Below are 22,487 nucleotides of genomic sequence, written 5' to 3'. Positions count from 1 at the left end.
TTGAACCCCCCCCCCCCCCCCCCCCCCAAAAAAAAAGTATATTTCAATATCATGAACTTTGCGGACCCGCTACTTACTACACCATTTACCCCTTATGTCTTTTCCTACCAAGCACTTTACGAACCTGGTGCTTACTACAAGTTTTTTTATTATTATTATTTTTTTTTTTACTACAATATTTACCTAACATGCCTAGAACTATACCCGAACGACATGTGGAACAGATGCTTGCTATTTACCCAGAATTAACTTTTGTTCAGATGGCACTTGTTTGACACCAAGAAGAGTATAAAATGGACAGGGCTTGTTCGTTGTGTGCCAAGTGTAAGTTAGAGTCCAGTCAAGAAGATGAAGTGTGTCCTCGCCTTAATTCTGACTGCATGTCTCTGTCAAGGGACAGGTAAGTAGTCTCGAAAACTATTTTGTTTTATCTCTGAATGTCGTTAAGACATTTGGACATAAAGGCTGGTAGGTACAGGGTTCGCAGCCCGGTACCGGCTCCCACCCAGAGCGAGTTTTAACGACACAGTGGGTAGGTGTAAGAGCACTACACCCGCTTCTCACTCACTAACCACTAACATAAGGCTGGTAGGTACAGGATTCGGAGCCCGGTACCGGCTCCCACCCAGAGCGAGTTTTAACGACTCAATGAGTAGGTGTAAGACCGCTACACTCTCTTCTCTCTCACTAACCGCTAACAACTAACAACTGACCCACTGGCCTAGACAAACAGCCCAGATAGCTGAGGTGTGTTCCCAGGACAGCGTGCTTGCACGGAAATAAGTTGAAATGAAATGCAATCTATATATCGAGCAATATACCTTCTGCTCCAGCGTTTGGTACCTTAGGGAATGCTCATTGTATGCACATTTGCAACAACACCATAATTATCATTCTGGCACAGAAGTTATTCCATCAGGAACTCCTGGAGGCATTGAAACAGTTTTATGGTAGAAATTTGGAGGCTTATGACGCAGACCAAAATGATGCTGGTGCTATTCCATCTATACTTTGGTGAAACTCTTGCCCATTTAGTATTTCTGTTCAACGTATTACATGAAGTGACAGATTTGTCAGCTGTGGTGGCAGTAGTCACGACGGGTGCCACCGGTGGGGCAGGGTATGCTCACCTTTCACGAACACCTGATATCAACACTCTTTAATAGAGTGATTCATGAGTGCATGCTATCACAGCTGTACTTATCCCAGTGAGCTCTGACTGGTGCTAATTTTGATTTAGTAAATTAGTTTGGGAGTGGCAGTCTTCTCTGTCTGGCGGTGCTAAAACGATGAACTCTCCAGTAAAGAAGCTCATCGGGAGTGGCTGTCCTATAGACGAGGCACTAGACAGAGATTTATGGAATCAACCACTATTTTGCCAAATGCCCATTTGACTGCATTGTGCAGAGATACGACCCTGAACATGTATTAAGGATTTGTCGTTCAGATTATTTTAAAGGGACATTCCTGAGTTTAATAACAGATTGGACTCTCGTTAGTATTTTTTTTTTTTTTTCTGCACGTATTGCAGTTGTAAACGTACTCAAACTCAATGCCCCCCCCCCCCCCCCCCCCCCCCGTGAAATACCATAGCATCCATGACAAAACCGAAAGAAAATGTAAAACCAAACTAATATAATCAGTTTTGTAGGAAATAATTGCGCAGATTTAACACTAGTTCGCTTGATACAAACCACATAACATTGAAAAAAAACAAAGTGTCAATTGGCAGGGTTTGAAATTCGCATGGTATTTGACAGCCCCCGACCTTAACCGTAGTATTTGTATTCATTGTATTTTTTTCACGTAAATTGTTTTATTTCAGTTGACAGCACAGAACTGATACGGGATTATTTTGTGAGTAGCTATTTTACATTCGTACCGCATTGTATTATGTAATAAAAACAGATCTGTATATGCAGCCACCTGTCTTGAGGCGTCACTCTTTAATACTCTCTTCTTTCTGTGCAGGATAAATTTTGCTTCAGCCAATTTTCAGATATATAGAGTATTTTCTTCAACAATATTATTTAAATTTGGTTAAATTAAGGAATATTTTATTTAGCCAAAGACTAAATGTTGTAGCCACTTTATATATAAATTAGCAGCTGGCTCATTTGCAATCGATATTTATTTCCTTTAACTGTAGGACACTTATATTTTTCATAAAGTAATAACAAATAATTAAATTTCCGTTACATTCATTCAATATAACGTCATCCCATTGGTCCAGCCGTAGCAACGGAAGTTTGTTCATTTCTCGATGAATGTAAAAATTACTCATGTAACGTCATTTCTGATGACGTCATTTAATATTGGAAATTTGTTTTATTGAGCGTTATTGTTTTTAACCCAAAAAATTATTCAAAGTAAAATATGGACTTTTAGTGTTATTATTAGTAAGTATGTATCAAATTTAATTATAAGTATTGTCTGTTATATCTTTAATTAAAATAATCATAAAAATAAATAGGGAGAAAGAGAATCACCTTGTCTAGGTCCTCTATATCACATTCGTAAAAATTGGGAGATGTCGAGATGTTGATTTTCACTAGAAATAGTCTTAGTAATCGTGAGTAGACAGATTTTATGTTTTTAAACTGTAAGCTGACCTGTATTATTGAGCCAACTGTTTTAATAAACCACACTGTGATATATCAATGCTTTATCACTTGTCAGTCGAGTGTTTTTTCTTATTATTTATTTGTTTAATGTATAAATATCTATTTATTATTTTATTATAGTTAGTTTTTATATTTTACCGTTACCTATTTATTTGTGTTTAGTTATATGTATATTTGTCTTTAATTTCCTTGCGCACGTGAGGTGTTTATATTTAATATCTCATTACTAGGCCCTATCCACGTAATTATTTTCATACCATGTATTGCTTTTTCATGCATGAATGTATTTTCGACTACTGCTCTCTCCACCATTATCCAATATTAAAACTATGTATTTATTATAAATTGCTGATTTTCTTATAAAGCTTATAAGTTGTATAACTTAAAGCAATAAAGAACTTGAACTTGGTTGTTGTTAATTCAGAAATGTTCACTAGAAAAGATATATTTGGACAACGAAATGTGATGGAATCATTTCGAATCCATCCAGAACTTTTATTACAACTGTTTCGAGATACTGACTTTTATTACAACTGTTTCGAGATACTGACATTTATTCTAAATTTTAATATTACCTATCTGTGATATTTGTATTTTTTGCACAGTTCTTTACACTGTGTTTTAATTTAACTGTTGATTTTTTATATTGATGTGGTTCATCATTTAATATTTATTTACATTTACCATAGTTTGACACATAATAGCTGATGTATTTTGTGTTTGCTGGTGTGTCATTAAACATATATTCTATTCTATTCTATTCTATTCTATTCTATTCTATTCTATTCTATTCAGAAATGTTCCGACTATCACTCGGCTCACTCAATGTGCCTGACAGACAGGGGCAAGATTCTGCCGTTGTCGAGCTACGACAAGGAAACCATAGTGAACAAACACAACCAGCTCAGAGCCGGTGTCAACCCTCCAGCAAAAGATATGCAAAAACTGGTAATATTTATGTATATATTTATTTATTTTATTTATTTATTACATTTATTTATTTATTACATTTATTTATTACATTTGTTTATTTATTATATTTATTTATTTATTACATTTATTACATTTATTTATTTACTTTATTAATATTAGTTTTAATGTAATAACTTTAAAAAAATTATTTATTTATTTATGTTTTACTATTATTTTTAATGTAATAACTTTAAACGTTTGTAATCAAATAAGGGCTAAATATAGCTGGTGGTAAACATCTGTATAACAAAATAATCTAATTATCTAATTATTGTATTGATCGATTGATCGATTGGCTGACTGTCTAACTGACTGACTGACTGACTCCTTGACTGACTGACTGACTGACTGAATGATTGATTGGTTGATTGGTTGATTGATGCATTGATTGATTTGTTTCAGTATTGGGATAATGAACTGGCCGCCATTGCCGCAAAATGGGCTGCACAGTGCACCATGGGCCACGACGAGAACAACAATCGGGCAGCAAACGGTAAGCTTGCTTCTGAATGAGTTCCTAATCCCAACAAGGCGGAACGTATTTAGGGGCAAGGCGCTCGGCTCAGGTGTGATGGGTCGCCCCCAGTGAACGCATCTGTTCCCCGCCCCGACATGTACCCCCTGACTGTAGTATGCATTGTCCTATTGATATGAAAATGGCTATAAAATATCCCATGCTCCCCCTTCCCTCTCCCTCACCCTTCTCTCTCTCTCTCTCTCTCTCTCTCTCTCTCTCTCTCTCTCTCTCTCTCTCTCTCTCTCTCTCTCTCTCTCTCTCTCTCTCTCTCTCTCTCTCTCTCTCTCTCTCTCTCTCTCTCTCTCTCTCTATATATATATATATATATGTATGTATGTATGTATGTGTGTGTATGTGTATGTGTATGTGTATGTGTATATGTATGTGTATGTGTATGTGTATGTATATGTATATGTATGTATGTATATACCGATTAGCATAGATTCGGATAATATTTTCCACATTAGAAAACACTCGTGACGAATCCTCAATCTATTGTATTGTATTGTATTGTATTGTATTGTATTGTATTGTATTGTATTGTATTGTATTGTATCATATCATATCTGGTTTATATATTTAAATAGGTTTTCCTGGCGTCAGTATTGGACAGAACATGGCGTTTGGACAGACGAGTTTTATGAGAGCCATAGATGCCTGGTATTCGGAGGTCAATCACTTTCAATACGGGAGCGGTTCTCAGACCGGCGAGGCCATTGGTCACTACTCTCAGGTACTTGACTTGACTTTAATCTTTTAACATGTCCCTACACCACAGAGGTTTCAAGCATGTCTATCTCTGGAGGACAGAGGCCGGCTCCGGGACAGAACATTTATGGGACAATTTTGAGTTTTAAACCAAAATATAATAGGGGAATTTAAGTATTTTGTTTGCGCAATTCGAAATTAATAATAATATAAAAATAAAAATAAAAATAAATTAATAACATTTTTGGCACTTAATTTAAGAGCGGGTACCCAAAAAGAAAATAAACATAAAATTTACATTTATCCTTAGCCCTTGGGGAGGTAAGGAGGTTAAGGTAGAAGGTTAGGCCAACGCCACAGGAAGTTATTTAGTGGTTGGGAGAAAGGGAGGGACACCGGGCCTATTGGGAACCACGGTGTGACACGCCAGGAGCGGGTAAGGGGAACAGGGCAACCCCCCGGACCTACCCTGACACTCCCGACGGCTACAACTGCCTACGCTTAAGCGCCACTTTTTCCAGTAGGATGCCCCGCCCCACCCCATCCCACCCCAAAAGACTCTCAGGTACGCCGTTTTGTAATACAACCGAAGAAGTTTGTTTTGTTTAACGACACCACCTGAGCACATTGATTAATTAATTATCGGATATTGGATGTCAAATATTTGGTAATTCTGAGACGTAGTCATCAGAGGAAACCAGCTACATTGTTTTGTCCTAATGCAGAAAGGGATCTTTTATATACACCATCCCACAGACAGGATAGCATATATCACGGCCTTTGAAATACCGATCGTTGTGCACTGGTTGGAACGAGAAATAGACCCAATGGGCCCCAACGGGGATCGATCCCAAACCGACTGCGCATCAAGGGAGCGCTTTACCACTGGGCTTCGTCACGCCGCCGCTTTTGTAGTGGTTACGTCTAAAATATACTGATGAAAACAAATAAGCCTACGGGAATAATACATATACTGACCCCTCAACCAAAACCCCTCATTCACAATATCAGGAAAAAAACCCGTTTGTTTTGTTTAACGACACCGCCAGAGCACATTGATTTTATTAACCATCGGCAATTCGATGTCAAACATTTGGTAATTAGTCATTTCATTTCAACTTATTTTCTTGCTTATATCCAATTAAGTTCAAACACGCTGTCCTGGGCACACACCTCATCTATCTGGGCTGTCTGTCCAGGACAGTGAGTCAGTTGTTAGTTGTTAGTGATTAATGAGAGAAAACAGGGTGTAGTGATCTTTCACCTACCCACTGAATCGTTAAAACTCACTCTGGGTGGGAGCCGGCACTGCGCTTCGAACCCTGTACCTACCAGCCTTGTGTCTGATGGTCTAACCACGACACCACCGAGGCCGGTTTTGGTAATTATGATTTTATTTGTAGATTCACTAAACTTAGCATCCAGTTGTTTCGTATTGAGACTGACGTCTGCGATTTGATTTACATCTACCGTAGATCTGCCTGTATAAAATTCAGATATGCAATTGGGGATTGAATGCCCATAATGTCGAAATGACTGCCAGTAACACGATTAACTTCGATGGATTCATTCATCTGATTTTTTTTTTCTGATTCCAACTAGTGCACCACAATTGGTCGAAGGCCGTGGTATGTGCTATCCTGTCTGTGTGATGCATATAAAAGATCCCTTACTGCATTAGAAAAATGTAGCGGGTTTCCTCTGATGACTACGGGTCAGAATTACCAAATGTTTGACATCCAATAGCCGATGATTAATTAATCAGTGTGCCGTAGTGGTGTCGTTAAACAAAACAAACTTTAACTTTGCTCTGCGAGATCGGAAAGTTACGAGAGTTAAAAAAAATGAAAAATAGGCCCGTGTTCTGGTCTATTTTATTCTGACAGCTATCTCAAAACATTTAATTTTTCAGGTTGTCTTGGCAACGGCTGCCAGAGTTGGATGCGCAAAGGTTGACTGCAGTGGTAAAATGAAATATCAAATGGTGTACGCCTGCAATTATGCAACAGGGTAAGTACATACGTGTGCGTGTATGAAAGAGTGAAAGGGAAGAAAAAGATGTATAGTAGAAAGAAATAAACAAACTGAAACTGATGGCGTGTGTCTTCACGTACATGAGTACGCGTACGTGTTTGTGCGCGTTTGCGCATGCGCGCCAGTATTCATGCCTGCTCGTGTGTGTGTATATGGCCTCAGATTACAGTTATCTTCCCATTTGGTTGTCCAAAATCCGGAAGTTTCACCGCGCAAGTAGTCTGCTGTTTGACTGTGATTATTTCATGGCAGACAGCTATGAAGTGGCAACTGTTTGACTGAAGTGACAGGGGATAGCATGTAGTTTGTAAACATGTGTAACTTGTTGACATTGAAGACTTGTTTGTGGTAATTCCGGCCCATGCAAAAGTAGTGCTTTTTGTGTAAAATGGGTGTACTCCGGCCAGGTTTAGAGGGTGTGTCTTCCAATATGCGTACAACAGGGGTGTCCTTTTCAGGGTATGTGTCCCCCATGCGGCAAAGGTACGGGCCTGTGATATTAATAAAAATATTATAGCCACTAAGGCGAAACATATAGCGAAATTAATTGTGCTGAGGCCTGATATAGTTCACACATTACACCGGTTATGCTTGATTCTGATGAAAGTATTATAACCAGAGAGGTGAAATTACACAGACTGATTGTGCATACCACAAGGAATATGAAAACTAATTTACATTTTCTAAATGTTTCTTTTAAATTTCAGTTAAAATAGCATAAAATGGATACTCAGAAATATCTCCGCTAGGTGCAACGGACAAAAATCGTTTGCGATCAACACCCACCTCCACCCTTACTAATAGGCTACGCACCCACCACAGACCACACCTAGAAATAAAGCATATTCAGTTACTCAAAGCTCATCTTTCCACTGCTACGCCACTAAACTTTGGTGTTTGTTATTACAGACAGACGCCAACGCAGCAGAAGCAGCCATATTGTGCCGACAAATATGTTGCTACATGTCTTCTTGTAAGACGTGCACGTCAAAGACAGGAAATCTCTGTGGTAAACTATCATTTTCATTTTTATTTTATATATATATATATTAAAAATTTTTTTTTTTTTTTCCTTTAAATACCCGCCCCACCCCAAAACAATACACCCCCACCAGAAAAAACACAAACAACTCTCAGTTTAATCCCGAACGCCCCGACATTGCTTTACAACTCAAACAAAAAATTGACACACACACACACACACACACACACACACACAAGTGGCAACACACACACACACACACACAAACACACAAACCACATGCACACAAACACACCCCCACAGGCAAAGGTACAACAAAACTTCACGCAAAGCAAAAATAAAGCAAAGGCTAAAGAAACAAACAAACAAATAGAAACCAGTTTCAATAAACAAAATATCAAAAAACCCAAACGAACAAAACCAAAACCTAGAAATAAACCTCAAAGCTCCCCCCCGCCACTGACTTTGTGTTTGTTATTACAGACCCCAACGCAGCAGAAGCAGCCATATTTTTTTTGTAAGAAATGCACGAAAGACAGGAAGAAACTAAAAATAAAATATATATAAAATACCCGACCCCAAAACAATACAAAGAAGAAACAACAACAAATCCAAAACACCACAACCAAACCCACACCCCACCCCCCCCACACCACCCACACACACACACACACACCACAACAACAACACACACACAAACAAAGCAAATAAAGAAACAAAAAAACAAACAAACTTGCACCATCAATTAATTTCCTAACAACAAAACTTGCCCCCCCCGTATTGTTTTTAAAATTTCACCGAACATCATAAGCCACAGTTACCACGTACAACACACCCAACAACAACTACAACAAACAAGCAAATATTAAACAAAATGATCAATTAATTTCCTAACAAAACTATATTGTTTTCAGAACATCATTAGCAGTTTGCATAAACGTTTATTTAGAAATACACATATTTTATTTTATTTGGTCCTTAAAATGCTCCATTTTCTTAACGATGTAATTTTCTTCGTGAAATAGACGCCAAACACTTGTAAATGTGTGCCGATCAGAATAAAGCCGGGACGTAACTCAGTGATACAGCGCTCGCTTGATGCGCGATCGATCTAGGCTCAATTCCCGTCGGCGGGCCCATTTGGTCTATTTGTCGTTCCAGCCAGTGCTCCACAACTGGTATAACAAAGACCGTGGTATGTACTATCCTGTCTGTGGGATGGTGCATATAAAATATACTTTGCTACTAATCGAAAAGAGTAGCCCATGAAGTGGTAACAACGGGTTTCCTCTCTCAATATCTGTGTGGTCCTTATCCACATGTCCGACGCCATATAATCAAAAATAAAATGTGTTGAGTGCGTCGTTAAATAAAACATTTCCTTCCTTCCTTCCTTCCGATCAGAATAATAATAAAACTACTTTGTAACCTGTATACATACCTGTAATTATATCTCATTTGTTTATTTTCTGTTTCCAGACTGCCGAGGAATGTTGTGTCTCAATGGAGGAACTTTCGACATCTCTACCTGTTCCTGCAAGTGCTGGTCGCTGTTTGGAGGAAATCAGTGTGAAATAAGTACGTTTCTCCCTTTCATCTTTTCCAAACATATTAATGTCGCAAACCCTAGTTTCCACACTACGTTTGGTTAATATACACAACTGTAAGACAATTGGATAAAGTCACAATATAACAAGAATACGTTTGTTTTGTTTAACGACACCACTAGAGCACATTGATTTATTAATCATCGGCTCTTGGATGTCAAACATTTGGTCATTTTGACATATAGTCTCTGAGGCTACATTTTTTCCATTAGTAGCAAGGGATCTTTTATATGCACCATCCCACAGACAGGATAGCACATATACCACGGACTTTGATATACCAGTCGTGGTGCACTGGCAAGTTACAATAGAGTGAAACAAGAGTCTGTGACTTTGAATGGGGGAAAATATCCTTAAAAGTAGACACGAGCTCCTCTTCATAACCGTTACTTCTCAGACGTACGTGCGTTTTTAAAAATATGAAAAATTCATTTTATGATATACGGATGACCAGAAATGGATAGTCTAAACAATAAAATCTAAGTAATGTCTCATTTTAATTGTCAAATAGTGAAAAATACACCTTGGTGTTTCAAAACTAGGGTCTGGCCTTGGGTCTATTCTTATAGGATCCGACTCAAATGATTCCTTGGGAATTCATCTCCCGCTAACAGGGTTGCCCTACGCAACACACCTAGGCTAAGACCTCCTTGTGAATTAGTTAGTCGGCACCTACCCATTATTTTGTAACATGATAACTGCTGACATGACAATTAACAGGTATGTTCGTTGGCAGGCCGGGTATCAGCTGGGGGCATCAATTAGAAATCTGTAGCGATTTAGTTTCACACTAATTGGTCTGATTGCTAGCTCCTAAGTAGCTAAAGTCTAAGTTATTGCATAATCGACCAGGTGACACCATAACAATTAATTGAATCGTATATGAACGCCAAAAATATATAAAGTACATTTGAAAATAGCTGTAATTGTTCAACTATGACAATAGCATGGCGCCAAGAGAGTTTTGAAAATCTGTTGCCAGATATATAATAGTATAAGATAATGTTATTGCCAAAAAGAAAAAATAGCGAAACATGTTAATTAAACAAATAAACTGTTGGCGGTGGTGTTTTATTTGAATAAGGTCGGAACGTAGCCCAGTGGTAGAGCGTTCGCTTGATGCGTTGTTGGTTTGGGATCGATCCCCGTCGGTGGGCCCATTGAGTTACTTCTCGTTACAGCCAGTGCACCACGACTTTTATATCAAAGGCCGTGGTATGTGCTATTCTGTCTGTGGGATGGTGAATATAAAAGATCCCTTGCTACTAATAGAAACATGTAGCGGGATTTCCTCAGATGACTACGAGTCAAAATTGCCAAATGTTTGACATTCAATAGCCGATGATTGATAAATCAATGCCCTCTAGTAGTGTCGTTAAACTCAACAAACTTTAAAAAGCATGAAAATAGAAAAATGTAGCAGATTTCCTGCAAAAGACTGTCAAAATGACCATGATTACGTGACATCCAGTAGCCGAAAATTAAAATATCAATATGCTCTAGTGGTGTGGTTAAAAAAAACACAAAATCAACTTTATTGGAATAAAAAATTATAATTGAAAATTGGGACCTCAACACACAATTTACTAATTAAGGTAGAGAAACGTCTAAAAACTTTCTTTTATATATTTATATAAAGATGTACATGAAAAAAACATTTTCATAACTGTCTTCTTCCCGTAATGATATCATTACTATTACTAAATTTTTTGAATGTATTTACATATTTATTATTGACCTTGCAAAATATATATCCTATATATGTACCGTTTTATCTTTTCTTTTTTTCTTTTTTAGCATGAACAAACCTTACACAGAACTGAACAAAACTGTAACTGACTATGTTACTGAAGACAGACCGAACTGAAATAAAATGAATTTAATTACCTGATTTTGTCGAGTATCTCATTTGCTTATATAATATGACCAGCCTCGGTGGTGTCGTGGTAAAGCTATCGGACATAAGGCTAGTAGGTACAGGGTTCGCATCCCGGTACCGGCTCCCACACAGAGCGAGTTTTAACGACTCAATGGGTAGGTGTAAGGCCACAACACCCTCTTGTCTCTCTCACTAACCACCAACATAAGGCTAGTAGGTACAGGGTTCGCATCCCGGTACCGGCTCCCACCCAGAGCGAGTTTTAACGACTCAATGGGTAGGTGTAAGGCCACAACACCCTCTTGTCTCTCTCACTAACCACCAACATAAGGTTGGTAGGTACAGGGTTTACGCATCCCGGTACCGGCTCCCATTTAGAGCGAGTTTTAACGACTCAATGTTAGGTGTAGTTCCACAAACCCCTCTTGTCTCTCTCACTAAACCAAAACGTAAGGCTGGTAGGTACAGGGTCGCATCCCGGTACCGGCTCCCACCCAGAGCGAGTTTTAACGACTCAATGGGTAGGTGTAAGGCCACAACACCCTCTTGTCTCTCTCACTAACCACCAACATAAGGCTGGTAGGTACAGGGTTCGCATCCCGGTACCGGCTCCCACCCAGAGCGAGTTTTAACGACTCAATTAGGTAGGTGTAAGGCCACTACACCCTCTTGTCTCTCTCACTAACCACCAACATAAGGCTGGTAGGTACAGGGTTCGCATCCCGGTACCGGCTCCCACCCAGAGCGAGTTTTAACGACTCAATTAGGTAGGTTTAAGGCCACTACACCCTCTTGTCTCTCTCACTAACCACCAACATAAGGCTGGTAGATACAGGGTTCGCATCCCGGCACCGGCTCCCACCCAGAGCGAGTTTTAACGACTCGGTTAGGTAGGTGTAAGGCCACAACACCCTCTTGTCTCTCTCACTAAACCACCAACATAAGGCTGGTAGATACAGGGTTCGCAGCCCGGTACCGGCTCCCACCCAGAGCGAGTTTTAACGACTCAATCAGGTAGGTTTAAGGCCACAACACCCTCTTCTCTGTCACTAACCACTAACCACTAACATTCCATTGCCCTAGACAGACAGTCCAGATAGCTGAGGTGTGTACCCAGGATAGCGTGCCTGAACCTTGATTAGATATAAGCGCGAAAATAAGTTGAAATAAATAAATGTATATTATGTTTACATTGGGAAAAGCAGGCTGGTACTTAATGCTAGGTGCAGACTGTCAACTGGCACGACGAAGTTGGCCAACTCTACGGTTGCGCTGTAATTTCCCGACTTACGACAGGTGCCCTCAGATAAACAACTGGTCGGTATACGACGGGAATCGAGTTGTAAGAGCGCTCAGACTAGCAACTGGACAGTCTTGACAGCAGAAAGTTGGCCAACTTTATTCTGGTGATTGGTAGTCTGATCCTAGCCTTTCATACGAAAGTGAATCGAGTTGTGAGAGCGCTTAGATTAACAAATGGACAGTTGCAGAAGTCGTGTGAGACAGGAAATGTGTTATTTAACGACGCACTCAACACATTTTATTTAAGGTTATATGTCGTTGGACCATCAAGGACCATTGAGAGAGCAAACCCGTTGTCGCCACTTGTCTTAGAGTGGAAACCCGCTACATTTGTCCGTTAGTAACAAGGTGGGGTTTTTTTATACTCTCCATCATACAGACATGATAGCACATGCCACAGAATTTCATATACCAGCCGTGGTGCACTGGCTGCAATGGGCAATAGCCCAATGGGCCCACCGACGGGTATCGATCCCAGACGACCGTATATGAAGCGAGTGCTTTACCACTTGGCTACGTCCCGCCATGTTCCTTATCTAACACATGCATGTGAGAAAATGTCTACAAATGTCTACGGAAAACAAAAGTGTGGGTGGGGGGGGGGGGGGGGGGGGGGGGAGGGGTCAAATATACATGTAATTAGAAAACAAAATACTCCACGGAATTGCTGATTGCCGTGTGCTATTGCAGAGGTTGCCCCTCGTAATCTGTATCCTACGACTGCTACACCTTAGATCCTGAAAATGTTATGTCCTGTGTGTATGCAAAACGTCATAGTATATAGAGAATACTACATGAGTGGCCGTTAGATACCCAGAGGCGGATCCAGGGAACGGGGGCGGTCCCTACATTTTGCGACAGTTATAATTTTATTATATATTAATTTTCATTTTTTTACGACCCCTTTCAAGCCTCCCCCAAAGTTCCTTGGCATTCCGCCTCATGGCATTGCCCCCCCCCCCCCCCACACACACACACACCCAAATCGATTTTCTGGATCCGCCACTGATACCATTTATCTTATATCGAGTAGTTTTAAAATGTATCTAACGAGCGAAAGCGTGTTTTATACGTTTTTAAACAACGAGTTGTAAGATACATGGTATCTAACGGACACGAATGTCTTATTCTATTTCTTACATATCCTAAAACAAACCCAGGTTTTGAGCACATTTTAACATCATGCTGTTTTTTCATTTAATGTATGGCATTGGTGACCTGGTCGTCACCTAGGAACAGCCAGTCGTATGGCTTGAAATTGTTAATACACGTACGTGTGTAAACAGGTTATGTGTTATCAAAAATAACGAATGGTGTTCTCAACAACGGGTGTGTAAAAATAATATTATATACACAATAGTATATTTTATATGTTTATATAAAAACAAATGTTTATATAGAAGCTTATTGATAAGAACTAGAAGTCCTCGTGGCGGCAAAGTGGGTGGTGGGGTGGGTGGGGTCGGGCGGGGTGGGGGATCCAGCTCAGTCAGTAGAGCGCTCGCCTGACGTGATTGGGTCGAAGGATCAATGGGTTTTGTTTTTCAGTTAAAACCAGTGCATCACACATGGTATATCAAAAGCTGGTATGTGCTGTCCTACAGGTAGGGAAGTGCATAAAATATTCCTTGCTGCTAATTAAGAAGAAATATAGCGGGTTCCTCTCTAATCATTCGTGTTTCTTCTCCTCTATTAACATTTTGCTATCATTATCAATGTCTGAATATCTAACATTGTGACAGTACCTTTCCCGTTCCAACCAGTGCTATACGACTGGTATATAAAAACATCGTGGTTTTTCTGCCCTGTCTGTTTGAAAGGGTATGTAAAATATCCATTGTTACTAACAAGACAAGACAAGAATTTTATTCTCATAAACTGCACCGAGTGCAGTATGGAGAAAATATAAACAAAATAAGTTACAAATTGTTTTCTGTAGTGGTGATGTAATATTAACCCGGAAACAAAAGGTAGCGGGTTAAAGTGTTTGTCATCAAATAGCCGGGGGTTGGGGTGGAATGAGGCGTAGCCCAGTGGTTAAGCGCTCGCTTGAGGCGCGGTCGGTCTGGGATCGATTCTCATCCTTGGGCCCATTGGGTTATTTCTCATTTTAGCCAGTGCACACCGACTATTACATTAAAAGCCGTGGTATTCGCTATCCTGTGTGTTGGGTGGTGCATACATAAGATCCCTTGCTACTTACTATATTACGAAATGTTTGACATCTAATAGTCGATGATTAATTAATCAGTGTGCTCTAGTGGTATCGTTGAACAAAACAAACTTAACTTTTGTTCTCAATATCTGAATATGAAAGATTGTGAGAGTACCTTTCCCCTTCCAGCCGGTGCTATACGACTGGTATATCACAAATCGTGGTATGTTCTGTCCTGTGTCACAATGTGGGAAAATGTATATGAAATATTCTTTGCTGCTTGTGTGAAAAAAATGTAGCAGGTTTCCTCTCTCAGACTATATGTAAATATTACCAAATGTTTTACATCCAATAGCCGATGATTAATAAATTAATGACCTCTAGTGGTGTCATTAAACAAAAACAAATTTAAAACTATATATATATATATATATATATCTATATATATATATATATATATATGTACTAGCAACTATGAAGAACAACATAATTCAGGATATAAACAATAATTTTAATTTACAATAATCTCATAAATATTCACAAATATAACACACCATACCCTTTCATACCACCCATCGATTTCATATTTAACACAATCATTGCATAATAGTCCACCAACAAACTATCAATGAATCACACAAGTTGCAAAGTCATGTTATTACACAAGTAACCAGTTCTCCGTCCACGGAGCACCTAGTATCTACTTAGATACACCAAACACCGAATTCACCACCTCTCAGCTCTCCATCCAGTTTTCCATTGCATCATCTCTTACGAACTAAGAGACCCCTCAACATCACGAAAGACAGCCCTGACCCCGTGACGCACCTCTTGTTATAACTTCCACCGCACCTGGGGCACATCTCACGTAGCATAAAAACTACAACAAAAGATTATTGAAATCACCACATTATACCACATCCATATTTAACCACATACCCGGTACTAGTTCACATACATACATACATTACACGCTCATAAACTAGTTCAGTTATTAATACATCCAATTAATAATCCATTCCTTTCTTGTTTACACAAACTCATAATATGCATACAATGTTTAAATACATAAAGATCCACAAACCAACATTTATCTCATACCACATATTTTACAAGCTTTAACATTTAAGCTTAATGTAAAACATATACACATGATTCTACTCACGCTCTTATACCAGCTTTTAATGTACACCCACATATCTCGTTCCAATATATTTTTCCAAACGTCTCTACCAAAAGAATGTGTTATCAGTGACCAGTACACTACACCACACTGCTTTTATTCACCAAAACTACTCACAACCCAAGCTCCCAAAGCATGCACCACACAGTATTTCATACCCACACTCTACAGTCATTCTCAACAACTACAAGCCAAGCTACAGCTCTATTGTTCTATTGCATTAATAGTAACGCACAAGGCTGTCAATAATTATACACCAAGCTATTTCTGACTTCTAATGCTACATTGCCTCAGCTACATAAAACATACTGACAAAGTGAACAGTGACAATGTAGCTCAATACAAAAAATAATAATAATAATTTACAAAATACATTTGACTTGTGACATAAGTGGATAAAGACAGCTCACTGTAATTGTTATAAAGTTACTGTCTGTAAATCAATATTCTATTATCCTACATCAAGCAATTGTGCCTGGTTCAGAGTCTATAGCGGGGATTAGGCCCTACCCACCTCACTGTATTAGAATCACAACTCACAGCTTCAGTTGTTAACTGTTAACACCTTTTGGTAGATAAAACAATAAACGATTAGTCGACATCGATTGAAGTTACATAAAACAATTAACGATTAGTCGCCACCAAGGAGAGCTCGGTCTGTTGAGTGAATCTGTGAATTTTAGTCTCAATAAAATATTTCAAAATAAAACAAATTACTTTAAGCACACTTCAAACTGGAAAATAGTGCGTGCGTATTAATTTCGCGACATAAGGTTGGACGCGAATGACGCGAAATTTATACGCACGCATTTTTTTCACGGTTTACAGTATATATATATATATATATATATATATATATATATATATATCCCACTGCCCTCTTTCCTTTCTCTCCTTTGACTTCCATCTCATTTCTTCCCGATCTGGAAGCTTCTCCTATCTTTCAACGTCTTTCGCTGTTCACCTCCACAACCCAGTCCTTGTCTCTCCAACCGCGACAGGTGCTTGTCTCTTGTCATGCCATGTCCCAGTAGCTTTTAGCTGTGGGGTTAGTCGGACCACATCGGGAAGTGTTCAATAGCTACTTCTGACATTGTTAAGAAGCACTTGTAACCATCTACTATGCTCCCATACTACCGGCGGTCATTAGTTAGTGCCGTGGTTCAGACCAGATTTATTAGCGGCAGAGAACGAGGATGCCAGGTGGCTGCAGGGAAGTACACACAGAGACTGCACCCGTGGAGGAAGTTGAGACAGGTAGGTGATGGTGTGGACAGCTTAGAAGACAGAGTCGGAGGAAACTGACAGAAAGGGTCGAAACAGATTGAAATAGTAGGATAAATTGGAAACATTTTGTTTTTTAATGAAACATCTGTCGCCGTTGTAGAGACAAGGACAGAGGTGTGAAAATGTACAGCAAAACAAGTTGAAAGGTAAGAGGAACGTCAAGATATGGAAAAAATTAAATCGATTGAAAAGAGATAAATGAAATGACTGAATGACTGTATAACGACGATAAATAAAGATCGGCTATTGGGTGTCAAACAAAAGTAAAAGTTTGTTTAGTTTAACGACACCACTAGAGCACATTGATTTATCAATCATCGGCTATTGAATGTCAAACATTTGGTAATTTTGACTCGTAGTCATCTGAGGAAACCTGCTACATGTTTCCATTAGTAGCAAGGAATCTTTTATATGAACCACCCACCAGACAGGAGAGCACATACCACGGCCTTTGATATCCCAGATCTTTTATATGAACCACCCACCAGACAGGAGACCACATACCACGGCCTTTGATATCCCAGATCTTTTATATGAACCACCCATCAGACAGGAGACCACATACCACGACCTTTGATATCCCAGATGTTTTATATGAACCACCCACCAGACAGGAGAGCACATACCACGGCCTTTGATATCCCAGATCTTTTATATGAACCACCCACCAGACAGGAGAGCACATACCACGGCCTTTGATATCCCAGATCTTTTATATGAACCACCCACCAGACAGGAGAGCACATACCACGGCCTTTGATACACTAGTCATGGTGCACTGGCTGGAACGAAATGTAGCCCAACAGGCCCACCGACGGGGATCGATCCCAACCCGACCGCGCATCAAGTAAGCGCTTTACCACTGGGCTACGTCCCGCCCCTCTATATCCTAGGAATACAAGTAAACAAAAAGTTAAGTTCCGTAGGAAAACAAGTTGTAGTAACAAGACAAAACAGAACATAAACATACCCCCCCCCCCCCCCCCCCCCCCCCCCAAAAAAAAAAAAAAAACCCCACCCCAAAACAAAAACAACAAACAACAACAACAAACAACAAACAAAAAACACATAAAAAAAAAAAAAAAAATACAAATAAACAAAGTAAGTAACTAATTACTTTGGAATGACTACTTTTCCTGGGAACCGGGGTCCTACGCGTTCTTTTTACACTATATATCTGTGTGGTCTTTAACCATATGTCTGACGGCATATAACCGTAAATAAACTGTGTTGAGTGCGTTGTTAAATAAAACATTTCCTTCCTTTCTTACAACGGCAGAAATCTCAGGGCAGCCCCTTTAAATCAATGAAAATAATACGTTTGAAATGTTTAAAAAAGTGAATCATATTACATTGATTTATTAAACATTGGTTATTAGATGTCAAACATTTGGAAATTGTGACATAGTCCTAGAGAGGAAACCCGCTACATTTTTTCCAGTAATAGCAATGGATCTTTTATGAGTATTTTCTAAATGCCTAGCAACAATGTCATATTTTTATCTTCATCCCTTGATTTTATTTGTTTGTTTTGTTTAACGACACCACTAGAGCACATTGTTTAATTAATTATCGGCCATTGGATGTCAAACATTTGGTAATTCTGACAGTCATCAGAGGAAATTCGATACATTTTTTCTAATGCAGCATAGGATCTTTTATATGCACTTTCCCAAAGACAGGAACGCACATACCACGCGGTCTTTTACCCGTTGTGGTGCACTGTTTGGAACGAGACAAAAAATCGAATAAGTTGAATGGATCCATCGAGGTGGGTCGATCCTGCGACGCAAACACCTCAAGCGAGCACTCAACCGACTGAGCTAAATCCTCCCGCTCCCATCTATTGAAGATAAAAAAAAAAATCTCAATAGAAAGGACAGCACATACCACTGCATTTTATGTATCCTACGTTGTTCACCATCCGTCCGGCTAAGCATATATAGAGAATAATACATGAGTGGCCGTTAGATACCATTTATCTCACGAGTTGTTTTAAAATGTATCTAACGAGCGAAAGCGAGTTTGATACGTTTTTAAACACGAATGTACTATTCTATTTCTTACATATCCCCCAAAAAACAGTTTTTAAGAAAATGTTTACATCTTTATTGACTAAAAGATATTTACAACCCTTTACACTTGTAGCTTCAACTTAATACGCGTCACAGATACAATGTCATGATTGCCAGATTAACTATACGTCACAGTTTAATCGATTTCCACCGTGCTGGGTTTTTTATTAGAAGTATGGCAATGGTGACCAGGGCCCCGTTCCACGAAGCGATCGTAGCCCTAAGATCAGCTTATGTGTGAGTAATCTTAGGGCTAAGATCGTTTCGTGGAACGGGGACCAGGGGCCTAATTCACAAAGGTCTCTTAGGCTCTGCTAGACAACAAAGCATCCTCTTTGCAAGTCTTTTAGCAGTGCACTGCGAGATCGCAAAGTTGCGAGAGTTTAGTGAATTAGGCCCCTGGTCATCACCTAGGAGCAGCCAGTCGTATGTCTTGAAATTGTTAAGGCACGTACGTGTGTAAACAACTATGTGTTATGAAAAATAACGCATGGTGTTTTCACCAACGGGTGTACAAGAAACGCTATTATTACTACTCGTCCTGACATTAATCATAAAACAGCTTTATTAACCTTAAAGTGCGGTCTTTTATCCTTTATTTGAACAATTCTGTAACAAAATTAAAGGTTACTGTGAATTAGTAGACGTTTCAAAACTAGGTCACCCTCAAATAAGTATAACAAATCTAGAGAGTTACGTCTTCGTGCGCCGCTTGGAACTAGAAGGAATCACAATTAAATATTATTGAGTGATTTGGGTAGTTAATTCTTTGTTTAGAGCAATAATATCAATGAGTAGGGCCCATTGGGTTATTTCTCGTTTCAGCCAGTGCACCACGACTGGTATATCAAAGGCCGTGGTATGTACTATTCTGTCTGTGGGATGGTGCATACAAAAGATCCCTAGCTGCTAATCGAAAAGAGTAGTCCATGAAGTGGCGACAGCGGGTTTCCTCTCTCAATATCTGTGTGATACTTAACCATATGCCTGACGCCATATAACCGTAAACAAAATGTGTTGAGTGCGTCGTTAAATAAAACATTTCCTTCCTTCATCAGTGAGTAGGAGTACAGAAATATTATGAGCAAAGAAACGAAACCTGCAAACAGAAATTATTCAACAATAAGTTTTTCTACAGTGTATGTAATAAAAGCAATATTTGGGACATAAATTGGGACTATAATAATGTACTGGTTTAGTCCATTTCAACAAACGTCCTTGTAGTGTGGCGCCATCATTTTCAAAATATAATACATGATAAAATAAAGTCTCTGTCTAAAAACCACAATTAAAAATCTACAGTTAAAAAGCTCAAAGTTTCGTCAGCTAAATGCTGACATCCTCAGGAGCAAACTAAACATAAAACCAGGAGTTCAGCATTAAAAACAGGTGAATAAAAACAGTTCAAGTGAAAATGTCAAGTTAAAAGACTTAAAAAATCACAGGATAAGCCGACTGGGGGGAAGTAACAACAGAAGAGTCAATGACTGCTTGGGTCTTACTCATTAAGTCCGTCAGGCCACATTGTGTTCAAGCGGTGCATCCAGAGTGATTCGGCAATGTTCAATTTAGTTTTATCAAGATTAGTAATCTTTTGTAACACAGTGCAATTATAATCATGTCCTGCTATATTGAAATGAGGGGCCACATGGGGTGCTTTAGATTGTTTATTATACAGAATAATTACTATGATTACTGAGTCGGGTACTGAATGGTTGGGTGGTTTGCCCTACATATTGCATTTTGCAGTATAATACAGGAATACACAAGTACAGTGAAACCCCTCTTAACCAGACACCCTCGGGACCAAGTAAAATGTCCGGTTTGAAGAGGTATCCAGTTTAGAGAGGTTAAGTTCTTTAATTATTTTTTAAAAAGGACCATAGAAAATGTCCGGTTTTGAGGGAATTCCGGTTTACAGAGGGTCCGGTTTTGAGAGGTTTCACTGTACTTCACAACTAAAATAAATCCTTAGACGGGCGAAAAAACGAAACATTTTATATGTTTGCGTTAAAGGGACATTCCCGAGTTTGCTGCATTGTAAGATGTTTCCGATTAATAAAATATATCTACGATTAAACTTACATATTAAATATATTTTCTGGTTTATAATATCAGTGTCTGTATATTCAATGTGTTTCTGGTTGTGTTAATATTTGTAAGAAATTTAGGAAATAAAATGAAATTTAACCTAATACAAATATCAGAAACAAGTTTAATATGCAGCCACTAATATTTTATGCAGAAAAATATATTTGATATGTAATTACAAGCGATAAAAAGTCTCAGTTAGTCGATAACATCTTAAAATTTGCAGCAAACTCAGGAATGTCCATTTAATTTTGTTGCCCACATAAAATGAAATATATTTGGTAAACTATTTCTGATGAAGTCAGACCAACAAAGAATATTCTTCGTTTATTTTGAAATCATGCGGAACATATTTCAGTGTGAGATATCGTCATTTTAATGCCAAAACGAAAAGTGAACCCGGACAAAAATTAGACCGTGAACAATGGTTTGCTTGTTTAACAACACCACTAGAGCACTATGCTTTATTAATCATCGGTTATTGGATGTGAAAAATTTGGTAATTATGATATATTGTCTTAAAGAGGAAAGCTCGCATTCCATTAGTAGCAAGGGATCTTTTATACGCACCATCCCACAGACAGGTTAGCACATACCACGGCCTTTGGTATGCCAGTCGCGGTGCACTGGCTGTAACGAGAAATAGTCCAATGGGCCCACCGACGGGGATCGATCCCAAACCTACCGCGCATCAAGCGAGCGCTTTGCCACCGGGCTACGTCCTACCCCTGTTACTTTTCGTCCCATGTGTATATTTAAAAAAAACTATTTTTTTTACCTCATGTCGCTTTATTTTCGTGCCTATAATGCAATTAATGCTTAAGCACGCTGTCTGGGACAGACACCTCAGCTGTCTGGTCCGTCCGTCGAGGACAAGGTGTTAATGGTTATTCATTAATTGTTAGTGAGAGAGAAGTCGGTGTAGTGGTCTGAACATCTGACCATAAAACTATTCACATTTGTTCTTGGTGAGAGCTGGTAACGGGATGCGAACCCAGTACCTACCAGCTTTAAGTTCGATGACGTAGCAATTGCCCAACCGATGTCGGTGGTTATACATTTAATAAACCC

The 22,487-nt window shown here is 39.1% G+C and overlaps 1 protein-coding gene across 1 annotated transcript in view; it reads left to right on the top strand.

Annotated features, from left to right (window-relative positions):
- Nucleotides 1-293: 293 nt before the first annotated feature.
- The window catches only part of LOC121390321 (neurogenic locus notch homolog protein 1-like), a 40,584-nt gene continuing 18,390 nt past the window's right edge, over nt 294-22,487 (top strand). The window contains exons 1-9 of the mRNA XM_041522107.1: nt 294-400; nt 1,241-1,301; nt 3,420-3,572; nt 3,999-4,089; nt 4,701-4,846; nt 6,734-6,831; nt 7,765-7,795; nt 7,828-7,864; nt 9,317-9,415. Coding sequence (XP_041378041.1) covers nt 294-400; nt 1,241-1,301; nt 3,420-3,572; nt 3,999-4,089; nt 4,701-4,846; nt 6,734-6,831; nt 7,765-7,795; nt 7,828-7,864; nt 9,317-9,415 — 823 coding nt within the window. The remainder of the gene's footprint in view (nt 401-1,240; nt 1,302-3,419; nt 3,573-3,998; nt 4,090-4,700; nt 4,847-6,733; nt 6,832-7,764; nt 7,796-7,827; nt 7,865-9,316; nt 9,416-22,487) is intronic.

Source organism: Gigantopelta aegis, chromosome 15 (genome assembly GCF_016097555.1).
Source record: "Gigantopelta aegis isolate Gae_Host chromosome 15, Gae_host_genome, whole genome shotgun sequence".
NCBI classification, from domain to species: Eukaryota; Metazoa; Mollusca; class Gastropoda; order Neomphalida; family Peltospiridae; genus Gigantopelta; species Gigantopelta aegis.
This window is presented reverse-complemented; position numbering and strand designations above follow the sequence as displayed.